General features: G+C 30.9%; 3 protein-coding genes across 6 annotated transcripts; 1 reads left to right on the forward strand and 2 right to left on the reverse strand.

The window, feature by feature from the left end:
* Positions 1–2,020: 2,020 nt before the first annotated feature.
* Positions 2,021–6,011, reverse strand: LOC126915971 (sphingomyelin phosphodiesterase 4). Of its 2 annotated transcripts, none has more exons than XM_050721267.1 (14): positions 5,850–6,011; positions 5,135–5,434; positions 4,951–5,053; positions 4,636–4,867; positions 4,322–4,532; positions 4,141–4,253; positions 3,903–4,061; positions 3,666–3,837; positions 3,411–3,596; positions 3,132–3,350; positions 2,971–3,063; positions 2,729–2,905; positions 2,409–2,638; positions 2,021–2,327 (listed from the first exon to the last, which is right to left on the reverse strand). In XM_050721267.1, the coding sequence occupies exons 1-14, from the start codon at positions 5,874–5,876 to the stop codon at positions 2,189–2,191; spliced, it is 2,361 nt and encodes a 786-aa protein (XP_050577224.1). In that variant the 5' UTR covers positions 5,877–6,011; the 3' UTR covers positions 2,021–2,188. The 2 variants fall into 2 exon arrangements, with proteins under 2 accessions (XP_050577224.1, XP_050577223.1); XM_050721266.1 differs by having other exon boundaries at positions 4,322–4,544.
* Positions 6,012–6,126: 115 nt separating this feature from the next.
* LOC126915986 (solute carrier family 23 member 1) lies at positions 6,127–13,243 on the reverse strand. Its single transcript, XM_050721302.1, has 13 exons — positions 12,996–13,243; positions 11,062–11,187; positions 10,407–10,564; positions 8,893–9,098; positions 8,688–8,814; positions 8,379–8,499; positions 8,011–8,266; positions 7,478–7,606; positions 7,183–7,341; positions 7,025–7,104; positions 6,719–6,860; positions 6,476–6,608; positions 6,127–6,395 (listed from the first exon to the last, which is right to left on the reverse strand). Exons 1-13 carry the CDS (start codon positions 13,026–13,028, stop codon positions 6,317–6,319), a joined length of 1,749 nt encoding a protein of 582 aa, XP_050577259.1. The 5' UTR covers positions 13,029–13,243; the 3' UTR covers positions 6,127–6,316.
* Positions 13,244–14,448: 1,205 nt separating this feature from the next.
* On the forward strand, positions 14,449–19,753 carry LOC126915984 (nuclear cap-binding protein subunit 3-like). 3 transcript variants are annotated; one of them, XM_050721298.1, is made up of 8 exons: positions 14,449–14,731; positions 14,979–15,145; positions 15,232–15,383; positions 15,484–15,867; positions 15,930–16,324; positions 16,406–16,555; positions 16,647–16,912; positions 16,995–19,753. In XM_050721298.1, exons 1-8 carry the CDS (start codon positions 14,609–14,611, stop codon positions 17,131–17,133), a joined length of 1,776 nt encoding a protein of 591 aa, XP_050577255.1. In that variant the 5' UTR covers positions 14,449–14,608; the 3' UTR covers positions 17,134–19,753. The 3 variants fall into 3 exon arrangements, with proteins under 3 accessions (XP_050577255.1, XP_050577256.1, XP_050577257.1); XM_050721299.1 differs by lacking the exon at positions 14,449–14,731 and having other exon boundaries at positions 15,006–15,145; positions 15,210–15,383; XM_050721300.1 differs by lacking the exon at positions 14,449–14,731 and having other exon boundaries at positions 15,006–15,145; positions 15,215–15,383.
* The last annotated feature ends 213 nt before the right edge of the window (positions 19,754–19,966 follow it).

Raw genomic sequence — 19,966 nt, forward strand, 5'->3', positions numbered from 1 at the left:
TTCATATTATTCCTCCTATGTTGCAATCGATATTTTAATTTTACAATTTACGTAATGTTTTCGACATTAATATAATTATATCTGTAATGAATAACACGGGTAAATTAATTTTCATTAGGCTTTTTATAGATTTAGTAATGTATCCAGTAATATTAACTTAATGACATTGAATTTTAATTTCAATTTCGTAAACTAATCATAAGTTATTTGCTGCCTTCGCATATTTCAATCCGATTAGACAAATGATTTATCGAATTATTTCTCGCGTTAATTTTCAAAGTAATCTTCGAATGGAACGAAGACAGCTTCATTGGTGTGAAACTTGTGCTTCAGCTTGAAAGCATTTCTGTGTCGAATGTTGATTAATAGATTCTCGATACTTTGTCATGGAATATAATTGTCTTCTGTATAAAAAAGAAGTAATTGCGACACACTGATTGTCTCGAATCCACGTGGATTGGTTGAATGATCGATAATTGTGATCAACGCTCGATTAAACTGATATCGATTTAACATTTATTACGTAATTAACCAGTTATACTGCTTTTCTCGAGTCCAGATCAATGTTGACGTAATCGAGCTTTAAATTAAACATTTTATTAGGATAACGAGTAATTTAAAGGAAAGAGTCATTTGAATGATCCCTGATTTTGGGGATTTTAACGAATCAATCCTCTTCAATAGAATAACTCAAACTGACTGATGTCAACTGCTGAAAGGCATCTTAAAACGGAGAGGTCTTAATGAATAGTAAACGAGTCCATTCTCAGTAATTCGAATGTGCTTTATTGTATGTAACAGGCGCACAACAGATCGTTTGACATCGCATGAAAGGATCCTTGATTGTGATGCAAAGTTGAATGAATCGTGGCTAGACAACGCTAGGTATGCGAATTTGCATTTATCTGAATCGAAAACGGGTCATGCTGCACGGGGCATGTAAACACACCCGTGCAATTAAACTATCTAACGACTTAATGCGACTAATGTGATTGAAAGTGGATGAGAAACTATGGAAGCCAGTGGCGCAAACATGAACATAAATTTCCTGATTAGGTAACAAAATGTGAAAAACTTAAGAAAATAGAAATATTTCATTTTATCTTTTTTGACAAAAATATTTTCAGACTTTTCAATTTTATAGCTTTAATAAGTAACATTTTTTCTAATAAATTTTTGTTTCTTTTTGAAGTATTGGTAGTAATTGGTATTACGGGTGGGAAGAATTATAGAAATTGATTTTTTAATAAAATCATAAGTGATCAATGAATAATAAACGGACTGAAAGCATTTTGGTTGAGAAATTGCAATGGAATCATAATTAATTGATCAACAAGCTTCGATTGACTTCGTTGTGTAGTACGCTTTATTATGGCTGCTCTATATAGGTGTGTAGTAGTTAACTTGGTGTGATAATTCAGGTGGTCTCCACCTAGGGGAACGCAAAACATATTGTTAAAGCCTTGTGACGACTAGCGGGATCCAATTAAAAGGACAGTTATTTTATACGGTATATGTCTGGTGTAGAGTTCTCTTGATATTTTGTATAAAATGTGTTTAAGAAAAAAGTTATCTTAAATTTCTTAAAATTATACTTTTAAAGAGTGATTGAGAAAAAAGGTCAATATGGAATGAAAGAAAATTATTAATTCTATCTTTCGATTTTCTTCTATATGTTCCTTTCATCTGGAACGTTCCTGCCCCTGTCCAATATCAATTTTCCGACTCACAATATCAACGTTAACGAACCCCTTCGTCCTTACGCGAAGCAATGTATGTTCCACTCGATCGACAAAAATGATCAGTTATCTGTATGTCATATTGATTAAATAATAACCACTCTATCAGTACTCACAGTTAGATTTGAAAAGCTAATTTACAACGCTGATATTATGAATTTTATTTTACTAACCTATGGCAACTTCTGCTGAATTTTAATTCTGTGTTTTTAAAATATTAATTTTGTTTTTAACCACACATATAATGTTATCATTTAAAAAGGAAGTATAAAAAACAACAATTTTTCACGCCTTTAAAAAATCATGTATGTCATATTTTTTAAATTATTTTTAAATTATCAAAATTTCAAACATTATATATCCTTACATAAATAGATATTTGGAATTGCATGGAATATTGTACAGTGCTACGAGTTAATTTGTATACAATAGAATAATTTTATGATTGATTAGTTCATAGAAAATGCCGTAGTATTAGCCCTGAATGTGTTTCTGTTTGATCGTGTCCATGGTTCCAACGTTGCTCGTATTATTATGTACACGAACCATAGAGCAAAGGCGAACCCAAGGACCGTGAAGACTCCATAGCTGCAAATAAATCAATGTTATACTACTGCAATCACCTTGGCTACCAAAATAATCATAACTTAGATTAAGGATGTCTCGTACTTTGTAAACCAGGCAATAAATGTTCCGAGACTTATGATTACGAGTAGACTATAATTAGCCAACGGACGTAAACTAAGTCGAGGCGGAATGCGTTCCTCGTACCCGCTGGACAACCCAGTTTGTGTTCGTTTTGGTAGCTTCACGACTTTCGTTGGTGATTGTAATATCTGTCGGCAAATGCTGCCGAAGAAGCCACGTCGATGGTACATCTTAGTTATCTTATGTCGGTACTGTTCAAAATACACGATTATATAATTACAAAAATGAAGCTAATGTAACTTAATAATTCGATTCTAAAATGTTATTAAATGTATATTTACCTTCACATTTATGTATGTACAGAGCTTATATAAATTCCTAACAAGTAACGCGCATTCGTTACTTCGAACTGGTTGCAATTCCGGATCTCCCATGTATTCGATATATTGACATGTCTGTCTATCTTTCTGATTAGGTACAAAAACACCTGGTTTGCTTGTATCTAAACTCGAATCCATCTAAAAAATTAATGAGTTAGGATTTTTCTACTATAATAAGATTTTTTAGATAATCAGTTTTATACCTGTGATTGGTGACAAAAGGATGTCGATAGAATACTTTCATGGTATTCTTGGTCAGCTTCAATAGCTACCTGGGGAATGTCTTCTACTTTAATCTGTAAAAATTATGTTTAAACCAAATCATACGATATTTAAAATTAGAGAATCTACCGTCTTTTATTACCTCGAAAATATCAATTAACTGTTGCTGTGCATTCGCTAGATAAACAGGGACACGACGCCTTTCTTCTATACCAATATCATCCGAAGAATAATCTTCGCCATTAAAAAATTCCCATAGTGCTAACAGAAATGGTCTGTTTTTTCTCTTTTTTTCCAATGCTTCGATTAAACTAGTTGCTGTTAAATGTGCTTGTTTAATTGTGCCTAACAGACATACGACCTAAGATAGAAATTAAAAAATAATTAAATACTTTAGGCATGTATTTTACGTTTTACGTACCTGTGAAATGGTAGCCGTAGAAAACATTAGAACGTATTGGTATGTCGGTCCTTCAAGCTCTAAAATTTGCTGTCGTACAGTTGAAGTCCATTGATTTGTAGATACTCGACTTCTGCTTAATCCAACATCATCCATGTGACTTTCTATTTCGCATATTATTTTTGCTAAATACGGTTGCGAAAAAACCTGAGTAGTATAAGTTTGATAAATACGTGTTGGCGGACAATTCACATATCTACAAAAAACTTAGCATACTTTTGTAACTCTGAATAACATTAACGCATTCTTTGGAGCTACAAGATCTGTTCTCATAAATCGTGGAAGTAATTGTTGAAATATGGCTGTGTAGGCTAGTAGATTATGTGCTACGAAAGGCATCCATCTATATGCGTCATGTATCTTTCCCCTCTCTTCCTCTTCTGCTTTACTGTAAAAAAGTAAAATAATTTGTAATAATAATTTCTCAACAGATCTTTTACTATAAATACATACCCTTCCTTCGTATACGTTATACCAGGGAAATATCTCCATGGTTGAATAAAACTTAACCAAGCTTCAAGAATCAATCTAAAGGAACTATCTAATGGCCAATGATATATGGCTTTCCGAAGGAATGTGTAGATTTTGCCTTGAACAGAAGGCAAAATAATTCTGAAATGGTAAAAATATAGATTATAGTATTAGTATGATATTTAATTGTTGTTTAATTCTTTTTTGAATATGTATATACCGTTTAAGTTCATCCATCGCACTTCTGTCACCTATCGCGCTATTTGCAAATTCATGCAAAGTTTTTATAAATGCTCGCACTAAACGTATATGCTCTCCGGAATGGATGCTGTGCTGTAATTAAAGTTACATGCAAATGTATATATATATATTTTACGAAAAAATTTCAAATGGAAACTTACTCGACGTGGAACGGACGCAGAATATGACGTGCTTAATCGTGGATTTAATTGATCATCTTCTATGTATTCCACCCAAAAGTCGAGAAATACTTGAACTACAGTTTCACTTCTCCAAACTTGCGGTAAACATTGTTGCTGTGGAACGCTTGTTGTAGAATTCGGAGATGCTGGTGATAATATCGACGTTCTCAAAAGTCGCGGTGTTTGCATTCTGTAATAATTTCTGATTTTTAACTTATTGTCTAGTTCTAAAGAAGTGTCATTTTATTTATATATCCCTTATTAAAGTATTTTTTGTTTTGCTCCGAGAATACCTTTTAGATTCGGGTGATTGTACTAATTTCCGTTGAGGCGTTTTCCTAATGTATGGACTAATTATTGGGAGAACTGGAGAATTGTCTTTAGGCAGAAAATGGTATAAATAACAGTGTGCCAACTGAACATAAACAGTTTCCCAATTGATCCAGATATTCTCTTGTTGCTGCACCTGCAGCCAGGGATTTGTCAAATGATATGCAAAGTGGAAGATATAATATTCAAAGGGATATGTATAACTGTTAAGAATTTATCTTACACAAATTTTTAAAAATATTTCATGAAATTATTAAACAGAGACATAAAAAGGATACTCATATTTAAAGCAGATACACCACGCGTACCCTGATCATCTCTGATTTTGTCTAGATAAAATGGGGGTATTACTCCTTCCTCTAACATCGAACGTATCTTTACCTGAAATAAAAAAACATATATGAAACTTAATTTTTATTTATTTTATAATTATCAATAATGTATAGATCTATTTTTACGTACAGGTAAAAATGAAACTGGGAAGTTGTATTTCAAGTAACAATCTGGCAATAACTTATAACATAAAGAAAAAACTGGTCCTTGTGGATTAAGAAAGTTACAAAGTGTTTCATGCTCCTGTGGATTTTTCTTAAAAGTGATGCTATGTAATCCCCAACCAATGTTGTCAGTTATTCCAAACAAGGAGTCTACTAATATGGAAAATACATGTTGCAATTCTGTTGTGCTTGACTCATCTATCAGCGTTGCTATTTCCTTGCATCTTTGTACCAATGGCATATTTATGTATCTTTGTAATTTGATCTATATATTAATTAATGGATTAAATTAGATAATGATGCAGTCATCGAATTAACTTATGTAGATCTGATTTATAAATACTAATAGAATTTTTAAAGCAATGTATTATATAAATTTTATCAGTTCTATTACTATTACTTTATTCAAAATACATTATATACATATTACATATATTTGTATAATACAGTTACGCAAAGATAAAATATATACAATATTTCTTATATCAATTTATTTACAGGAAATGATACATTTTTAATCAATACAAAGCAAATTGTATTATTTTATTGAATAAATGTTTTATTGAGTTATTTCAAACAAACCAGTTAAGAATTTTCAAGTTAAGTTGAGGTTAGGTTATGTTAAGACAATAAAATTCACAAGTTAAACATTTATAAACTATAATACACGTATGCAATACCGTAGCAACGTCTGAGGATGCAGCCATGTTCGTATTTGTTCGAGTTTACGTGAATTGCTAAAAATAACATTTATAAAAGTATAACTGACTGCGAGTATTTAATTCGCGCTTTATACACAAATTAAATTGTAATATTTATCACGATGAGAAATTATCTCCCTAGCATTTTCCCCTAAAAAAAGAAATTTTCTCCCTAGCAGAATCTCCCAAGATTTTAGGAATTTTATGCTTTCAAAGTGCATATTTTGTGGATAAAAATGATAAAAAATCAAATTCATTAGTTTTTATATAAAAGTTCTTGTATATTTGTGTTTAATACAATCCTCTTTTGCATTCAATTAATAGTTTGTCGTTTGTAAGGTAACTCTCATTCAACATTCACATTATTGCATTCCAAGTTTCCTCATGGTGATTAGCAATGCTATGCAATTATGCAATGCATTGAAAATATAAAATCAAAGTGAATCTCATTGTTTTTTCTGACTACATGAATAAATTCCAGGTTTATATGTCGGTAAAAATGGTACGTATTGTGTCCATTTCCATCTGCAGAAAAATAAAACATATTGATAAATCATTTGAAGAATTAAAAAATGTTAAGAAGATATTATTTAAAAAAGCTTCACCTTCGTAAAGCGTCCATTCCAAATGGAAAATCAAACGTATTGAATATATACTCTTGGTCTTCTTTCTCGTCCCTTTCTGTATGTAATTCCATTTCCTTTGACCAAGCAATGAGCCCACGTTCCTCAGGGGTACCTTAAAAAATTGATAATAGTAAATGCATAGGAAATATTTTATTCTTTTATAAAGCGAAACAATTGAAAATTCACGAACTAAAGATAATATGATTTTTGTACAAGTTGTACCTGGTATAATATTATCTAATAAACATCCTATTACACCCCCCACCAAGATAGTCGTACTAAGTAACACGGTAAATACACTGTCGACTATGTCATTTCCGGTTTCTATTACACCTGAGTGATTGATCATCCACTTAGATAATACCTGAAAATTCATGAAGACAATTTAGATTTCAATTAGTATCGTAAATCAAGTTCAAATACCACTTCAAACAATTACGCTACTGCTATATAATCGTGAATAATACATAACTTAAACAATTAAGAAAAAACTGAAATTGATAAACATTTAATTAAAAATAACTTTACCAGTGGAAAGAAAATGGAGAATCCAAGAATGTACAAATTCCTTGCTGAATTTAAATTTATGTATTGTAACGCAGAGAGGCCTAATAGAACCATATGTTTAAATATTTTTTACTTTAGTCTTAGAGTAATTTTATTTTAAAATATATATTTTAGTATACCAAAAGCAGTGATCATTCCAAACATCACGCAAAATATTCCGCCGACTATTGGTTCGGGGATGATGATAAAAACAGCGCCAAATTTGCTAATCAATCCTTGAAGGATCATCAAGACACATGCCCACTGAATAACTCTGCGACTGCCTACTTTCGTAACACCTGATAATGTTTCGTTTAAATAATGAGTTTAAAACATGAGTTTAAAATCGCTATAAATCATTTATAAACACAAAAAGATGTGATCGTATTCTTTGATATTTCTTTCTTTTTTTTTTAGGAAAATCAAACGATTTACCAATAGTTCCCACATTTTCTCCAAACGTGTTTGTACCGTTTCCGCTACCCCAAAGTCCAGCTAACATCGTACCAAGCCCTTCTATGCCGATACCTCGGTTAATGGCATGAACCGGCGGAGGTGGTGCGCCTGAAAATGGAATTTCAAAAAATATTAGCTACAAAATTTAAACTCCATAATTTCTGAATTTTTTCATTTTCCAATTTTGTAATTTTCACATCTTTTAATATTTAGATTCTTAAATCCTTTAATTTTCAAACTTTTTTAATTTTTAGATTATTTTTTATTTTAGTTATATTTATCTGCCACTTTGAAATGGGACATAAATTAGAGTACCATTTGTTTTAAAAACTTTATCATTCATTTTGGATGAGATATCCAGTATCTTGAACGCTATTATGTATTACATAAGTTAAACACAAGTAACTGATCTTGAGCAAAACATCCTTTGCTAAAATATTCATATTTAATTAATGGAATAATTACTCTTATTATATTGAGCAATGTAATTGCAGTTCTTGGATTTTACTTACCGCACATCCTGGAGGTAGTTGGATAATAACTGATAGATTCCACCGTACAGGCCAATACACCAGCTAACATGCCAAGTACACCAGACAGGCTTACGGTCGGAGTACCCCATTGACCAGGATATGGGACACGGAACCATGGAGAATCATTGATAATCTTTAATTTACTATCTGCTCTGGCTGGATGACCGACTGGCAAAGCATCCGTCACGGTTAAAATCGTGCAAATTATCCACATGACTACTATTGTTAACAATACCTAATACAAAAAAGAAATAAAGACAGAAATGATAAAAACTTGAATAAAGGAAAGTTGGTACTGAAAATACAAACGTATAGAATATAAAGAAGAATAAACGTGAAATAATTACCGGGAATAGCTTAAATAATTCAAACCACACGATGGTTATTCCCTGACCCTTACGGTACATCAATATCGGAAATGGCACGTTAACAAGTATTTGAGAATACAATGTTAACATCAATATTGTTCTGCAAGATCAATATACAAGAAGTTATGTACACATCATATACTTTCTTCGTTACGTGTTAAATTTATTACTTCATTCGTTGATTAAATTATATGAACAACATTATCGATGTAAAAAGAGAAAATATGTATACATCAATTTACACGTTATAATATCATCGCTATATAAATACAAAAAAGATAAGCTCACCCAGCTGCTATACCCCAATGTTGAGACGCAGCGTCAGCTGCATTCTCAAAGAGAGATATTCCAACGAGAGAGACAGTTGGTACAATAGTCAGTGGCGTAATAAATTTCAACAAATATCCAATAATACCTATTCAGAAAATTCCATTAGAGAAAGAAGATTTAATTAGCCAAAGAATGTTTTGGCTATGATTAATGATTACAATACCTCCGAATCCAATGACTACTTGGAACAAAGCGGATACAGCGATGGCTCCTGAAAGTTCCCTCATTCTAATTTGCCATAGTTCTGTGCGATTCTCGGGAGACATTTGGTTTAAAACTTCCGGCTCTGGACACTTCCATTGTGGTAAACTGAGTATTGCCAATGTTGGGACTAAAAACGATATAGTTCCTCCTTGAACTAGCGGCAACCTATGGCAAAGAATAGGAAAAATAAGAAATATAGTACCGAATTCTAGAATCCGGAAAGATACTGAGTAGAATATTAATATATTACAAAGTAGATGTAAGGAATATACATAATTTAAAAGTCAAATTGAAGAGAAGATTTTCCACTATTACAACTATAATTTTAATCATAAAGTTTGAAGTAATAAACGAATATTATTTTTCCCGGAAGCTGTTGGGAATAGTTAACGATCTATAAATCTTGTTAAACAAGAGTTCGAAATGATCCAGCAGCAATAAAGTCACGAAAATTAGCATTAGAACAAGCTGTAGACAGGAGTTACCAAGTATGAAACAAGCATAAATATCGGCTGCGAAGATAATTCCACTATCCAGCCTTGATCCTCGAATTCATGCACGTACATAAATTAATACGTGTACCTTTCCGATAGCGTTTCTAGTCGCTCTCGTCATTCATTTAAATGCAAATATTACTCTTTTTTATTACGCGATAATAATATGTAATAATATTGAAACACTGATATACTCGTTATCATCATGATAAGATCTTTAGCATAAAAGATCATAAATGTGAAAAAAAAGACGATTTTAATTTTTCTACTTATTGAAAGATAAACATAGAAGACATAAAACAGAAGTGTAAATTTTGTCGTTTAAAGATGAATTACCTTCCTCTTATCTTCTTAAAATTTTGTAAACTGAAAAGGCTTTTCAGTGACTTCATCCTTATTACTAGATAGTACTTTGTGCAAAATTTCATATTCTTATAAATATAACTAAAAATGTGAAACTTAAATAGAAATTTCTTTCTCATGCTAAACATTTTAAGGGGTACTATCCATGTATATGCATAATGTATATTTTTGTATCTTTAAATTTCTTATAAATACATGAACTTTCTACTTATTACGAATACTCTTGTTTCAAGATAAATTCTTTATGAATTTCAAAATATATCAATTAACAATAACACATGGTAGCTCGACGAAGCTTATATCCGTAACGAATTGCTCGAGATTCATATACGTAATTGTTTCACGGTATTTGTAATGGTAATTGTAAATGCCGTCTCGTGCCTCCTTTGGCGCCTATCAAGCGTCACTTATCAATTTAATGCTCTAGTCAGAATGATTCACGGTAATTTGAACAGGTGTACAAAAATGCTCTCATAAATTGAAGAGATCCTATAAAAAAGTATTAATTTACTGTATTACTTTTGAAACGACTTTAATAACGACGAAGTTAAATAGGAATTACGAATCATTTATATCGTTTAGATTGACAAAGACAAATTTTTGCTAATTTAATTACCTGCACCCTATGGTGGTTTGGAAGAAAGTGACCAGTCCTGTGACGAAGATCATGGTGGAAATTATGTAACTTCTCGATGGATCGTCCTCCGCCATGCACAATGCTGGAGTAAGGATGAAGGGAATCGAGACTATTGCACCTATCATCGTTAGATAATGCTGAAAAACATATTATTCTTTTCGTAAATGATGTTAACAATAAGAGGTAGAAAATTTAACGGTTATGGAAAAATTTTGATGACATCAGAGAATTAACTAGACTTAGAGCTTATTAAATGATTATGGTAATCTTGATCGGTGTTGGATGAACATAGTCGAATATCTTATCAAGACAAATTATATAAATAGGCAAGTAAATAGGGAAATAAATCGGTCCACCTTCCCTTGACTTTCAGAACGTGCTTATCTCAAATAAGTTATCTGATTCAAACATCAGCTTTAGTTTATATCTATACTTTTCTGTATCCTTGGGGAATTTGAACAACGTGGAACATTTTTGAAAAGAGAAAGGTTTAAATTTTACGTGTAGACGAGCAAACGGACTTGATAAGGATTAAATTAGTTTCACGTTTCCTTGATGTTAAATATAAGATGTACAAGTAGTGTTTTCTTCCTATAAGAATATCTTGCGCTTAATTTATTACAATAAAAAGTACCTGTAAAGCCATAAATAAGCAAAGATACCAGGGCGGGACATCGTCGATGCCATAATTGAGATTCGTGCTCCTATTATTGCCAGCAGTTTTAGTATCCGACAGTGGTAATGTTGCATTCTCTAGATTCTGAAACAATAAACAGGTGCACGTTGCATAATACCAGCTTTGAAAAATTATATTTGATTTTGTAGGATATTTGAAATCGCATGCAGTATTAATTCTGACAAAAGATTGTACTAGAACTTGTTTAGATTTTTAAGGATTGTCTGTACTAAAACCCTTTTTAGATTTTATGAGGGTTGCCTGTCTTTTCCTTACTTTTTTATTTTTTTTTTTTTTTTAGGAGGAGCGGAGGATTTTTAATGAAACCGTAATTTGTCCTTTTCTGCTAGAAGCAACCAGAATTTAAAACTCTGAAAAGGTATAAGCAGCATCGTCGCATACAGTAGAATATATTTTTTATAATAAGCTCGGTTACGTAATTACGTTGGAGAACCAACTCGCCAGGAATAATTGTATCATAGCGTTCATTAAGACAATAATATATCGTTTTATTAATTAACACATTGAAAAAAGGTAATTCGATTAAAGAAAAAATTGTTTTCATCGGTTTCTCCTATGTAAATGTTTTAAGCGCCCTTTACTTAATTTACCGTTTTATTATCATTACCATCCGAATTTTCTATCTGTCTAATATTTTAATGTTAATTATCAATGATCAATAACTCCGATTGTTATCCTTTCTTATTTCAAAATATTTCTCGGTGAATGTAGTATAATGCGATTAGATTCTAATATTCGAGTATCAATACTGTATAAATACAAAAGTTCGCTCGAAGTGGGAGGAGGTCTATACTTTTTATTGGTAAAATAGAATGTATCTCGCAATCTTGAATCTCTAATTACGATTTACTCGATCCACGACGTAGTCAGTATTCTTAAGCGTCAATTAGAATCTAAATATATACGTTATATATCAATACTATCCTTTCTCAACAACACAACCATTGAAGTTCACAGTCAATTTTACGTCTTAAGTGTACGCAGTGCCTCTCAGCAATCTTTGGCATAGAAATACACTTGCGCCAAAAATTTTTACGATCCAAATATATCCAGCAACATTTGATGATTGCTAATAAAAACTTTAAAAGTAACAATAATGATAATTTATATTTTAAATTGCATTACGCTTGACACGATAACATTAAATTCCAATTAATAATCTGAGAGCCACTATTCATCTGCTCAAATATATATAGTTTGGGAGAATAGAAATCAGACGGTATAAATACGGTTCTCCGAATTAAAAATCTCTATCAGTAGAAGACTGAACTGTGGAATACCGAAAGAATATAGAATATAAAATGATCGACTTTTTAAATTAAACTAATTAATTAAATTAATACAATAATTAAATAAATACAAATAACAAATATTATAAAATTAAATATTTATATATATATACGAATATCTATTATTAATTCGTATAGGAACGAGTTAGAATTAGAAATACGTAAACCAAGTCCCTGTTCCGCGTTGTAAAGCCAAAAAAATAAAAATACTATACTATACTAAACAATACTAAACAAAAATACTATACTATCGTTAATTGTACATTAGGACACGAAGTATTAGAAATCAAGAGCTATACAAACTATGAAGACTTCAAGCCATCGTTAAACATTATCGAACGATGAATTATTTAATTTGATATTCCTCCAACTACTTTAATAAACAACGTACCATTAAATCCAATTATTTTCTGCAATTGACATTCGAATCAATAAAAATCTCTTTATTGTAAGAGTTATAATGTTATATTGTAAATATGATAAAAGACAATGAAATTTATAATATTATAAATATTATGAAAGACAATCAATGATAAAAAGAACAAAGAATTATAATCGAACGTGGTTTTCCCAATCACTTACTATTTCGGTCATCTGTATTCCATTTTCAGGCATATTGAAATTATTCTGTTCACGGACACGGAATACAATTAATATTCTCTACAGCACTACAATAATAAAAAATGCAGCGATCCACAATTATGAGAAGCTCCAAACGATCCTCCAGGAACCGCGGAAATATAGCGAAAACTCTTCGAACTTCGACGGCCAAGCGTCTACATTAAACCGACGTTAACAACGAACTGTATCAATAGACGACATTGCTCTTTAATTTATCCCTATATGACTACTTCGAAAGCAGGAACTAGTCGATGTCATATTTTTTTTTCCTTAGACAACAGACACCACCAGCGAAATTTCACTGAAAATTCATAATTAGAGAAGCGACTAATTGACGGTAATTAAAAGTTAAAATAGATAAAAATGTGTCTCATAACGTCATCGCTATTGACCCTGTTATTCGATACAACGCAAAACAAGTATTTAAAAGAAAAAGAAGTCTCATAACGTTGATGAAAAAATCAAATAGGAAAGCTTCTCAAAATAGCGTTTTGATTGTAAATAAAAAAATTGTCAAACAGTTAGTAGTATTGTAAGGTTGGATCTGTTCATAGATAATGTACTTGTATGTCTTAATTAATTTTAATTTGTTTGTTGCGATTGTGTTGCGATCGTAGTGCTCATAGATTGTAAAATTAAATTGTCTGGGAGCGTACGTATCAATTACTTGCCAAGGAATCTCGCGTGTATAAATCCGTATTGATAAAAATAATATTATCTATAGTCTGGCCTAAATTTGAGGGAAAGGGTATTGATGAATCTTTACGCTGCTATCGATTTTGTTAAATAGATCATTGATCGACGCTTTATCGATTATTCAGTGGCTGGAAATAGTTTTTAAATTTGATACTATACGTGTAGTATAAATTTGATAATTCTTTATATTTTTATTAACTTTTATATTTCGAATCGAAATCTGTTGGAATAAATTGTTCGACGTTGATGTGCAATTTCTGAAAGCGGTTATCTATCAAATGAGCGTTTAAATCCAAGCTATTATTTTATATACACCTTTTCACAGTAAATTAGTAATACAATGTAAGCGTAAAGACAAAATTCTATCACATTGTACTGTTTGTACAGATGTAGATATGCTTTTGATCATTCGTGGTTTTCATAAAGTACAATAAAATCGGACTTAAGACTACAAATGATAATGTTTGAGATCACAAATATTCTTATTTTTTCATTTTATTGGACTCTCGATAACCAAAGATCATTATATCTTTCTAGAAAATTAAATAATTTCCGTAATGTTATCTAATAAAAAACTTGATAAATTATTTACAGAAATATAAATCGAAATAGGAATAAACATCATAAGTGTTTACAAAGATTCTAAAATTGTTAATTCCGTAAGAATTTGATTCTCCCACCAGAATAGTGGAGACATCTGTTTTCAAAGTGAAAACTATGGAGTATATAACCTCAATATTTATATAGCCAAAGCTGTGTATCATAACCTATCGTATTATTTCTTCTTACTCGTAAATAGACGCCCTAATAACGCGTATTTCATGAGTCTTTTGAATTTTTCTGAAATTTTGTGAAAAAGTATTGGATAAATATATAAAATGGATGAACTGGGTGAACCTATGGACGTGGAAATAATCCCAGTTACCGAAGATGGCAAAAATGTTGATTCTGAACAAACCGATGTAAAAACTTTTAATTCAAACAACGTGCAGCAACCAGAGGTAAACAAATATTAAATATAATCAATTTTTAAGATTAATGTGCATGTTTTATAAATTTTCTGATTGTCATTTTGTTTCAAATTTTACAATACATGAGACATAAACGTGAATGATATATACATATAATGAATTCGTTGATTTCTTGCTTTGACTAAGGATCACTTTACAATCATAAATTGTAAAAGTGTTATGTATACACTGAATTATGAAATTAGATATTAATGCATTATATTTTATATTCAAACAGATACAGTTAGATAGCCGTTATGAGAATCGTGGTGGTACTTTCATGACAGGCATAGATATATTTAGTAAGGAAGAAAAATTGAAAATGGAAGAAAGAGCCAAACGTTTTGGATTAACTGACAAGATAAAGAATAATTTATCAAATCCAGAACAAGATTTGTATTCTAGGTAAAAATACTGATAAATGTTTGCTTAATAATGTAAAATAACTCAGATATATATATATATATAGCATAGGTTGTCTTAATTTTTAGTATGGGCATCATAGAAGATAGTGAAAATACAAAAAATATCAGACTAAATGTAATACACATGAGAGGCACAGAAGAAATGAGTACCAAAGATGTCTTTAAATATTTTGAAGATTATGCTCCAGCTTCCATTGAGTGGATCAATGATGTTTCATGTAAGAACAATTTAAATCCATAAATTTTACTAACATAACTATCGATGATTCTGAAAGATTGAATTATTTATAAATTTCTTGTTCTTTATTTACAATATAGGTAATGTGGTATGGTTAGATAATTTATCAGCAGCGAGAGCTATATTGGGATTATCAAAAAGAATTATTGGTTTGGAAAAGCAACAAATTACAAAATCACTTGATGGTAATCCTGATGAAGAAAACAATGTAACTAATGATGATTCTATCATTGAAATGGACGAAGATAATGAGATCACAAACATTACAAAGGAGACAGGAGAAGATTATATAAATATCAAGGATATCAATTGCCCATTACCTCCTGGCTTGTGGAGGAAAGGGATAGATTATCCTAAATCTAAAGCAATATTCCTCAGATTTGCTACCAGAGCCGATAAAAAACAACCGAATGCAGAGAAAATGAGTGAATATTATAAAAAATATGGAAACCCCAATTTTGGAGGTATTGTTACAAATATTATCAAAATAACCTATCCAAACATTAAATAATATTATTTTATGCAGGTATTAAAGGAATTTTAACTGAGTCTCGAAAACGGATGTACAAACAAATTAGACAAAGTAAAAGAAAATTCAAAGAAGAGCCGCAAGATGATGTTAAAGATAGAAGGCGTGTGAAAAACCCCTGGGGTGCATTGTCTGAAAGTTGGGGGCTCAATGATGCTATAGAAAGTGAGTTTGGCACTAGAAATGAACCTAAAGATCAAGGACGTAGTGTAAAGGAAAGATTAGGGGTAAAATATCCTCCAAAGGAAACTACATACACCGAAGAACAACAAAGTAATTCGAGTAGTGATAGTGAAGATGAATGGTGTAAAAGAAGTAAAGTGTTACGAATGCGAATGCATGCGGACGATGAAGAAGAGAAGATACACAAACGACGTGCGAAACTTCGACAAGTCAGTAAATTTTACTATTAACTAAATAAATTGTATACAATAGAGGAATTTATTTAATCATTTATTATGGTACATTTGCAGACTATGTTAAATAATTTAACTAAAGGCAATGATTTACGATCGAGGCTTAGCGCTCCGAGGAAAGGAACGCAATTTCGTGATGCAATTCAAGTAGTTGTAACAAATACAACTGCAACAAAGTCGAATTCTTTAAAGCTTAATGACTCAGAGGTAATTATTGTTAGAAACTTAATTGCATTATGCATTATATGCATATTTACATTTAGTAAAAATCGTTGTGGGTTTTATTTGTGATATATAGGAGGAAGATGGTGAAATTATTGAAGATAATGATAGCCAAGAAAAGGAAGAGGGCGAATGGCAAGGGTCTGATGAAGAGGAACAGGAAGAAGAGGACGAGGATGAAGACTATAGTGACGAGGATAGCGACAAACCTGCAAAAGAAGTTCAAGGACCTAAGGGCAGTGTAATAAAAGTAGTTCAACATAAACCTCGCGTTGCTTCTACAGTGTGGGCAAGACTAAACAATGTAAAAAGTGAAATTGTTGATAACTCCATTAAAGATAGGTAAGTATTGAAACAAATCAATATTTATGTTTATATGAATTATGAATAACATTTGGAAATAACATATAACAACATTTTAAAGGCAACCAAGAATACGAGATCTAAGAAATACATTAAAAGGCGATCTTCGGTCTCGAATCAGAAATCATGCAAGAGGTCGCTCTCCTTTAAGGATAGAAGTGAAAAATGACAAATATACCGAAGGAAGTGAAACTGAATAATTGTCGATTAGTCGAACGAATTGTGGAAAAAATGTGAAACATGGTTGTGATGTTGTTTCAGTGGATGAGTATGATATGGTGCAAACTTCATAACTGATGTATAAAAGTACAGAAAATGCACTCATTACACCGAATCTATGGCAACTTCATTTAACTCATACGCTCTTGTTCAAATTAACGATGCCCTAAAATTACACGAAGTCATATTTTAATCGTGAGCATATTTATTTATGTTAATAAGATATATACGGAAAAATCTTTTTGATATACAATTGAATAATGGAACATGAAATTTGAAACAATGTATATTTTTAGCCTTAATTGATTATGTATCTTGCACTACCAGAATAGACCAAGTTTCTGTGCGTGTAAGAATTTAAAATTTTATGTTTAAGTACAAATATTCCGAGAGAATATATATTGTATATATATTTCTGGGTATAAAATCTCCCCATATTTTTTATTCATATTACACAATTATAAGTACGGATCGTACATTAATCTTTTAATACGACTAATGTTAACATTTCGCACATATTGATAACCAAGTATCATTTTCTTATTTTTAAAATGCGATAAAATATAAATTAGCGGGTAATGGGTGCTTCCTGGAGTGTATATAAATATTATCTAGGATATAAGTAATAATAAAAAAGTTTTTCGATTGACACATTGCGTACTGAGAAAGATAGGACATATTTTTAAATATTCGTTTGTACAATTAACACTTTTGCTGAGAATCGTGCATTTTATTATTCTAATTGGAAAAAAAAGATATTTTCGGATACTTCATAATTAACAGAGAAATAAATTTATACCTTATCGTACAAAAAGAAATTCTGCAAACGAATATTTAATTAATTGCACATCGAAACGATATATAGTGGTTTTATAATCTGTTTTGTCTTCGGTGATTACATCAGCTAAAGAAGCCAATGAAAAATGAGGAAAAATACTCGATGCGATTGTAAATAAAAATAAAATTGAGACTAATACTAATACCTTGTACCGAGACTATATATGTCGAGCATTTAAAATATATTTTCCTTACGTACGTAATAACTAATAAAATGTTTCGAAAGCTGTGATTTCTTAGACGTGAACATTAAATGAAAAAGAGATTCAATTTCATAACGCCAGTTAACCAGCCCTCTTTGATTTCAATTACAGAATGAAATTTTTGTTGCGTAATAATTAAAGACCTGTGTGTAATTTTTACACATATCCAACAAGATGTAAAAAACATGACAAATGGACAGAATTATATGAATACTCTGTATCTTCGAGTTCAGAAGAAATAGGGATAAGAATAATTATGACATCGATTCCGAATAATTGACCAATAAAGCCGCTTTTATATTAGCACGATAATACTTTGAATAGTCATTTTAAAATACAATAATCGATAATGATGATATATATATATATATATATGTATATATATATTTATCATTTACACAAATAACAATTAGTCAAAGAAATATTCGGCTGAAGTAATTTGAAAAAGAAAAATAAGAAAAAAGAAAGAAAGATTTATCGTTCGAAGAACACAGTGGATTATCGGAATATTCTTTTAGCCGCATTCATAGGTTTCTAGCCACTACTTTGATTCTCTACGTTAATTCAATCTCACTTTTGTACTGCTTACGGTCTCAAATAAAAATTATTCTACTGCAGTTTATTAAATAAAACATATTTAAAAGGACTTCAAGGAAAATAATTAATCACATTACAAATGACTAAACGGAAGCTCAAAATATTGAAAATAATAGATTCTATGAATGCAGCTTGGAGGCACGAGGTAATTTAATGCATTAACAAACGAGATGCGATATTTTTGACGCTATTAAAGCGCGTCACAGTTTTTTTAACTTACATATTTATCTAAAATCGCGTGAAAACCATTTGGTAACTACATTTGCTAACCGTGACTTGAATTTATCTAATATTATTATATCTACATTTTTATGTTTCATCACGTGTAAGATCTACTAGATTCGTGAACTAGTCCTCGCCAACTAATATTCATTTCTGCCTGTTTGCTTCAGAATCAGAAATATCAATCTCGTTTGCTAAAAGGCAATCGTGCAAGATATCGAGGATCTCTTTGATCTATCCTACATAAAAACTGTTGATGTATTTTTTAATTTAATACTTTTCTCTTTGTTAAGCCAATCGATAAACGCCATTTTCGCTTTCTTCGTAATACTTTCATACTCTTTTCTTCATTCTCTTCGTCTTGTTTCTTCTTTTTCTTCTCTTTTTTTGTTCTTTTTGTTTTCTCATAAATGACGTATAACATTTAAAATCCATAGACGAAATATTCTTTTTATATTCGGATATATAAGATATGAATCGGCAACAACAACAAATACACGCAACGTTTAAGTATATTAGGCCTGATGGTATTGATAATAATTCTATCAATGTATATTAAACGCTACAATCTATCGTTGCTCGCATTTCACTTGCATCCTATGTGTCTCTTTCTTCGCGATAATGGTGTCCCAATGTTATCAAAATTTTTTCCTCCTCATTTTTTAATAATATTTTTTTTTTAATTACATCAGCAGCCGTTATGGATTCTTAAGAATATCCGACAACAGGTTTACATTTGATGACGTCCCGTGAAATTTGTACGTTTGCACAAGGTACAATACTTGACACACGATCACAGCAAATGTACAATATTTCTTACGTTTATTAATCATTTTTAATTAAACATCAAATTTCATATACCGAGAAGAGAACAGACACGAACTCGAAACTTTGTGGAATTTAAATGCATCGCAACTTTGTTTCTTAATACATTTCATTAATACTTCACGTTTGA

Source organism: Bombus affinis, chromosome 5 (genome assembly GCF_024516045.1).
Source record: "Bombus affinis isolate iyBomAffi1 chromosome 5, iyBomAffi1.2, whole genome shotgun sequence".
Lineage (NCBI taxonomy): Eukaryota > Metazoa > Arthropoda > Insecta > Hymenoptera > Apidae > Bombus > Bombus affinis.

Excerpts from the sequence above, each read along its gene's own strand:
- LOC126915971 (XM_050721266.1), bottom strand. The coding sequence starts at position 5,876 with ATGGCTGCATCCTCAGACGTTGCTACG. Across the intron at positions 4,868-4,950 it reads TGTATCTGCTTTAAATATGA|ATCCCTTTGAATATTATATC; the intron begins GTATCCTTTTTA and ends ACAGTTATACAT. Across the intron at positions 4,545-4,635 it reads CAATCACCCGAATCTAAAAG|AAATTATTACAGAATGCAAA; the intron begins GTATTCTCGGAG and ends GTTAAAAATCAG.
- LOC126915986 (XM_050721302.1), bottom strand. The coding sequence starts at position 13,028 with ATGCCTGAAAATGGAATACAGATGACCGAAATA. Across the intron at positions 10,565-11,061 it reads GCTTATTTATGGCTTTACAG|CATTATCTAACGATGATAGG; the intron begins GTACTTTTTATT and ends TATGTTTTTCAG. Across the intron at positions 9,099-10,406 it reads CAAACCACCATAGGGTGCAG|GTTGCCGCTAGTTCAAGGAG; the intron begins GTAATTAAATTA and ends TCTTTGCCATAG.
- LOC126915984 (XM_050721298.1), top strand. The coding sequence starts at position 14,609 with ATGGATGAACTGGGTGAACCTATGGACGTGGAAATAATCCCAGTTACC. Across the intron at positions 15,868-15,929 it reads TGGAAACCCCAATTTTGGAG|GTATTAAAGGAATTTTAACT; the intron begins GTATTGTTACAA and ends TATTTTATGCAG. Across the intron at positions 16,913-16,994 it reads GATAACTCCATTAAAGATAG|GCAACCAAGAATACGAGATC; the intron begins GTAAGTATTGAA and ends AACATTTTAAAG.